General features: G+C 43.6%; 1 protein-coding gene across 1 annotated transcript in view; it reads right to left on the reverse strand.

Moving 5' to 3' along the window:
* The window catches only part of LOC120043033 (reticulon-4 receptor-like), a 31,216-nt gene extending 24,553 nt beyond the window's left edge, over positions 1 to 6,663 (reverse strand). Inside the window, exons 1-2 of the mRNA XM_038987768.1 lie at positions 6,484 to 6,663; positions 6,286 to 6,391 (exon numbers count right to left, since the gene is read on the reverse strand). Of these exons, the coding sequence (XP_038843696.1) occupies positions 6,286 to 6,391; positions 6,484 to 6,663 (286 nt within the window). The remainder of the gene's footprint in view (positions 1 to 6,285; positions 6,392 to 6,483) is intronic.
* Between the last annotated feature and the right edge of the window lie 223 nt (positions 6,664 to 6,886).

A 6,886-nucleotide genomic window follows, 5' to 3' on the forward strand; every position in this document is an offset into this window, starting at 1 on the left:
GCAAAGCAAGATTGTCTTCTGTGTTGGGCAACTTGTCCTTCTGTAACCGATGTGAAATGGCTAGCTAGTTAGCGATGGTGCGCGCTAATAGCGTTTCAATCGGTGACGTCACTCGCTTAGAGACCTTGAAGTAGTGGTTCCCCTTGCTATGCTTTTGTGGAGCGATGGGTAACGATGCTTCGTGGGTGACTGTTGTTGTTGATGTGTGCAGAGGGTCCCTGGTTCGCGCCCGGGTCGGGGCGAGGGGACGGACTAGAGTAATACTGTTACACTACCATGAGACAGGATTTGCTGAAGATGGGTTTTTTTGAGAGGAAGATGCTCCGAGTCCTCTGGCCAACAGGGATAAATACAAGAACAGAATGCCGCCAGGCAGACTAGTGGAAAACAGACAGCAGAGATCCAATGTAAAAGGATTTGATCCCGTTCCCTGTCAGATAAAGCTTGATCATATTAATGCACCATACTGTAGTCCACCCCGTCAATATAGTCTATTGGATTATAAGTCGCGTTTAAAGTCATTGGAGCTCCATTGGAAACTCAGATTCTTCCCCATCCATTCTTAGTGTTCCTGACTGAGAAGTGAGCAGCGATATCACTATCATGATGTCACTTCTATCAATAGAGCCTGCTAACATACAGTAGAGGTTGCTTTGGGGAAATCTCATAATATCTGACCTAATCACAATTCCACAAAAATGTGGTTACGGAGCAGAGGGATATTAGAGAGGGCAGGAACAGTGATTCACTACAGCTTGCTGTATTTTAGCTATGGAAAATGTTTTACTGAGGAAGATAAAGGATAGAAAACTCAATGCTGATTGGTTTACACATGCACACAGTTCAGCAGGTCTCTTGAGCAGCCAGGCTTTTCATGCTCATGGAAAATGTCTTAGACTATGAATTCCGGTCTTGGTCCTCGAGTAAGTCCAACCCAGCTGGTGGCCTCCAGGCAGAATTGAAATAACCAAATCAATAATTTAATTCAAACCCCCAATCAGACCACAGAGAGGACATCACAGAGATTAAATGGGCAAGTCAATTAGATTGAAATAACTGTCCATTGAGTGATAAGCAAAGCTGTATTTCTGTGAACAATGGACTTAGTATTGAGTTTGTATAGTTCTTGACATATACAAAGTAGGCCTAAGGCAAGCTACCAAAGTAGAACAGACACCTGATATGTTGTCATTACTGCTGGACCTGCTGAGACTAATCTAGAAAGGTACAGTTGAAGTTTACATACACCTTAGCCAAATACATTTAAACTCAGTTTTTCACAATTACTGACATTTAATCCTAGTAAAAATTCCCCATCTTAGGTCAGTTAGGATCTCCACTTTATTTTAAGAATGTGAAATGTCAGAATAATAGTAGAGAGAATTATTTATCACATTCGCAGTGGGTCAGAAGTTTACATACACTCAATTAGTATTTGGTAGCATTGCCTTTAAATTGTTAACTTGTGTCAAATGTTTTGGGTAGCCTTCTACAAGCTTCCCACAATAAATTGGGTGAATTTTGGCCCATTCCTCCTGACAGAGCTGGTATAACTGAGTCAGGTTTGTAGGCCTCCTTGCTCGCACACGCTTTTTCAGTTCTGCCCACAAATGTTCTATGGGATTGAGGTCAGGGCTTTGTGATGGCCACTCCAATACCTTGACTTTGTTGTCCTTAAGCCATTTTGCCACAACTTTGGAAGTATGCTTGGGGTCATTGTCCATTTGGAAGACCCATTTGCAACCAAGCTTTAACTTCCTGACTGATGTCTTGAGATGTTGCTTCAATATATCCACATAATTTTCCTACCTCATGATCAACATGATGCTGCCACCCCCGTGCTTCACGGTTGGGATGGTGTTCTTCGGCTTGCAAGCCTCCCCCTTTTACCTCCAAGCATAACGATGGTAATTATGGCCAAACAGTTCTATTTTTGTTTCATCAGATCAGAGGACATTTCTCCAAAAAGTACAATCTTCCCCATGTCCCCATGTGCAGTTGCAAACCGATGTCTGGCTTTTTTTATGGCGGTTTTGGAGCAGTGGCTTCCTCCTTGCTGAGCAGCCGTTCAGGTTATGTCGATATAGGACTCATTTTACTGTGGATATAGTTACCTTTGTACCTGTTTCCGCCAGCATCTTCAGAAGGTCTTTTGCTGTTGTTCTGGGATTGATTTGCACTTTTCGCACCAAAGTACGTTCATCTCTAGGAGACAGAACACATCTCCTTCCTGGGCGGTATGACGGCTGCGTGGTCCCATGGTGTTAATACTAGCGTACTATTGTTTGTACAGATGAACGTGGTACATTCAGGCGCTTGGAAATTGCTCCCAAGGATGAACCAGACTTGTGGAGGTCTACAATTATTTTTCTGAGTTCTTGGGTGATTTATTTTGATTTCCCCATGATGTCAAGCAAAGAGGCACTCAGTTTGAAGGTAGGCCTTGAAATACATCCACAGCTACACCTCCAATTGACTCAAATGATGTCAATTAGCCTATCAGAAGCTTCTAAAGCCATGACATCATTTTCTGGAATTTTCCAAGCTGTTAAAAAGCACAGTCAACTTAGTGTATGTAAACTTCTGACCCACTGGAATTGTGATACAGTGAATTATGAGTGAAATAATCTGTCTGTAAACAATTGTTGGAAAAATTACCTGTGTCATGCACAAAGTAGATGTCCTAACTGACTTGCCAAAACTATAGTGTGTTTACAAGAATTTGTGGAGTGGTTGAAAAACAAGTTTTAATGACTCCAACCTAAGTGTATGTAAACTTCTGCCTTCAACTGTATGATAGACAGGGACACAACACTGAGTTGTATAGAGGATAGATATTACTGAAACCATGCTATTATATATGTGGTAGTGTTGGGCAGTATCCATATTTTCACACGTCATACCGTTTCTGTACCATACAGTATACATTATTACCGGAAGTGCCCACAAGGGGCGCTATTTATTAAACGGTATTGAAAATCATACCATCGGTATTTTGAAATACCCCAGTAGACAATACAAATGGTATATTGCCCAAGGCTAATATGCAGTGACAAAAACTTGAGAATTTTTCATTCTGTCCTCTAAATCTTCATGGTAAATTGCAGCTCTTGTTAAGGGCAGGCTAAAAGTGTGGGCTAGATAAAGAGAGGGGCATCATTATCATATGTGACCCACCACCTGGATTCGGTCCTATGCTGCAAAATTTGAAGTAGTGTATTTTACATTGGCTAAAAGTAGAGACTCCAAGCTAGAACATTGTAAATCATACACTGCAGTTGAGGAACAATGAAAAAGTTATTCTGCTTTGAAAGTTGATAAACTTGTAATCCCACTTTTGAGAAAATGTCCCATGAATGTTTTGGTGCACCTACTAGAGTACTCTATGTTTACACCCTTGCAGCATTGTTCACACCCTCTTAAGCCTCAGCCCACCCATCTCTTTAAGGATTCACAGTGTAGTAAAAAAACAAAGATTTCAAACAAAAAGTGGTGAAAGTAGTAGAAAAAAGTAGTAGTAAACATTAAATGTATCTAGTCCTTGGCTTATATCCTAATCTGACTTTGGTGCAGGTCATGTTGTTCTTCACATTACCATCTCTGGTCAACACACACCATATCAAATAAAATCTAAGTTTATTTAACACATGCACAGGACACAGAATGTGTAAACGGTACAGTGAAATGTTTACTTGCATAGTGGAGTCTTTTGTTTAGACATGTAGCTAGCTAGCTAACTAAACAATAAACCATAATCCCAACTCTGATGCCGCGTTCAAAACAACTGGGGACAAAAAAAATTATAAACTCAGAATTTCATTTCGGGACCTCGAGCCTTTTTCTAGAGCTCCTACAGAGGTCATACATGTAATGTTATCTAGCGAGCCAGCCAGCTAAAGTTAGCTACAGTAGATAGCTAACAGTAAGCTTTAACTTGCAATGAAAATGACTTTCTGACAAAATTAGAAACATATAATATCTGAAAATGTAGCTAAACTCTTACCCGTATACATGGATGAACGCTTCTCCCTCATGGATGCCATGGTTGCCCTTAGTTTGATGTGATCCGGAGACAGGAGATTTATACAACAGCCTTCTTTCTGTGTTTTCTTTTTGGACTATCTCTGCATTTGGCAATCATCTCTGCTTCCACCGGTCAAAGAGAGTGAACATGGCACGATCATCCTCCAGAAAGTAGTCCATCACAACGTTTTCACACTGTGCTTTGTCGATAGCGCTATTACCTTCAGGGCAGCAATGTTGAGAACAGTAGCTACATTTATTCAGTTCTTCATTATATATATTTTTTAAAGCCGTGGAAAACAGGATTATCCACACATATTTAGCAGCTCATGTTATAGACAGAAGCATGCTACATAGCAGACCCATCCGAACTCATCTCTCGGCATGTCCAACTCATCCATTATCTCAGCCAATCACGGCAAGCAGGAAGGTTCCTGTCTTTTTCGAGGCTTAGCCAACTAGGCTCGTTATTTAGCAATTTGATTCGTATTTACAGATGGCAAACAAGTTCGTTATTAAGGCACATGAAAGTTCACATGTTCCACATGTTCCATTTGTGCCCCAAAATGTATTTTGATAAACAGTTTTACAGAAACTTCAAATGCCTCTCCTGTGAAGTAGTGACGTGCGACATATGACCTATTTTCTTCAGAATTTTCCTTTGTCTACACCCATTCTTTGAAAAGTGTCACATATGCTCCCTCTCTGGCCTCTAGTTCACCAGGCTGCTCGTTATGGCGCACACCTGTCACCATCGTTGCACGCATCTGCGTGTCATCACTCACCTGGACTCCATCACTTCCTTGATTACCTGCCCTATATATGTCACTCCCTTTGGTTCCTTCCCCAGGCGTCATTGTTTCTGTTTCCTGTCTGTGCGTTGTTTGTGTTTCTTGTTTTGTATTATGTTTCATATTATGTTTCATTTTTTTATTAAAACACTCACTCCCCAAACTTGCTTCCCGACTCTCAGCGCACATCGTTACAGAGAGGGAGCTTTTGAGCATCCTCTGTTCTCTAGCCGAACCTGTCTCCCAGAGAGGCCTGAGATGTCCCATTCTCTCTCAAGCTATGTTTGTGCAGTATTTTTAGGGAGGAATTCATTAAAGTGAAAAACAAATGCTCTGGCATTATTTATAACATGCATTGTCAGGACTGTCGGTATAGAGATCCCTCTGCATGGGCTGGAAAAGGAATGTGGTTGGAATAAGAACCCCAATTCTGTCAAAGTTTTTACATTAATGGAGATTAAGATTACTAACATTTTCTTCTCCCACCATACAATCTATAGTTTCCTCATGCTAGCTTTAACAGCAGTTGTCCATACTAAACAGTTAATTGATAGAGTACTCTAGCAGGAAAATATTGGATAGCTCATTGGGGCGCTAACACATCATGGCGTAGAAATGGACCATGCTTGTGGCCTTCCTGGTTTATGGCGTTCAGCAAGTTAGGCCATCAAGTATTCTTGGGAGAGACAGAGTGATGCCATCTTTTTTCATGCGTCCATACAGCACAATGCAAATCTACAGGTACAGTAACTGACAAAATAAAGGAATGGGCTGAGGTTGGGAGCAACCCAGCCGGTCGCTGTCAAGAGGACTTGCTTTGTGCACAGGTGGAACAGGCCGCAACAAAGGATCTCACATCCTCAATCATGTTGGGCCACCAGAATTTCTGCCTCAGGAACTCCAGTGTCCGATTAACCCCTGGATGCCCAGTTAATTTAGAGGAGTGTCCCCATTGTAGCACTCTAGAATAGGCTGATTGCGGAACATAAAGTCTGTTAGTGGGACCCCTGCCGGGGTCAGGTTCTCAGGTCTGGGCTTGTCGTACCATGGTCTCAATACTCCATATCACAGGGGCCACAATGCGGGAGCTGGGGATGATGGGATCGGAGTCCCTCTCCTCATTAAAGACATCATGTTGGCGGGACAGGGCGTCTGGTTTCTGATTCTTGGATCCATGGAGATAGGCTAGTGTGAAAACAAACTGTTAAAAACAGCCTACCTAGCCTGGTGAGCATTCAACCTCTTGGCTTCTTGAATGGAGACCAAGTTCTTATGGTCCATCCAGATCACAAAAGGATGAGGTAACCTCCGCAGTAGAGATTCAGCAACCTTCACACATTCACCTGTCATGCTCCTGTGGGCTCAGGTGTGTGCGTCTCAGCTGCATGGGCTCCACAATGTTGGGTTCGGGGGGCTTGGGGTTCTCAGGAAACTGGGATACTGGGGTAGTGTCAAAAAGGCGCTGTCTCACGTTCTTGGAGGCGGTTTTCGATCCTGATTGCCAGTGTTATCAGGGACTCGAGGTCTTTTGCCAGTTCCCGAGAGGCCAGTTCATCCTTGATGGAGTTAGACAAACCCTGGTGGAAAGCGGTAACCAGGGCCTCCGTATTCCACCCACTCTTGGCGGCGAGTGTGCGGAACTCAATGGCCAGGTCAGCCACTGGTCTACCCCTTGGCGGATGTTGAACAGTCGGCTGGCAGCTTCTCGTCCGCCGACTGGGTGGGCGAAGACTAGTTGCAGCTCGGCAGTGAAGGCTAATACGGAGCTGCAGGATGGTGGCTGTTGTTCCCACACCGCTGTTGCCCACGCCAGAGCCTTGCCCGAGAGTAGAGAGATGTAGGCGATCATGGCCCGATCGGTAAGGAACGAGGAGGACTGTAGCTCAAACACCAGAGAGCACTAAGTTAGGAACCCCTTGCATCCTCCCGGGTGGTCATCATACTGCTCGGGGGCTGGGATCTTGGGTTCCTGGTGCAGGTTCCCTGGAGGAGCTACGGCAATGCCTGTAGCCCTGGGCGATGAGACTTGGGTATTGGCTCCTCCTGGGTTGAAGTTGGACTATGGTTGGAGG

This window comes from Salvelinus namaycush, chromosome 3, assembly GCF_016432855.1.
Source record: "Salvelinus namaycush isolate Seneca chromosome 3, SaNama_1.0, whole genome shotgun sequence".
Classification (NCBI taxonomy): domain Eukaryota; kingdom Metazoa; phylum Chordata; class Actinopteri; order Salmoniformes; family Salmonidae; genus Salvelinus; species Salvelinus namaycush.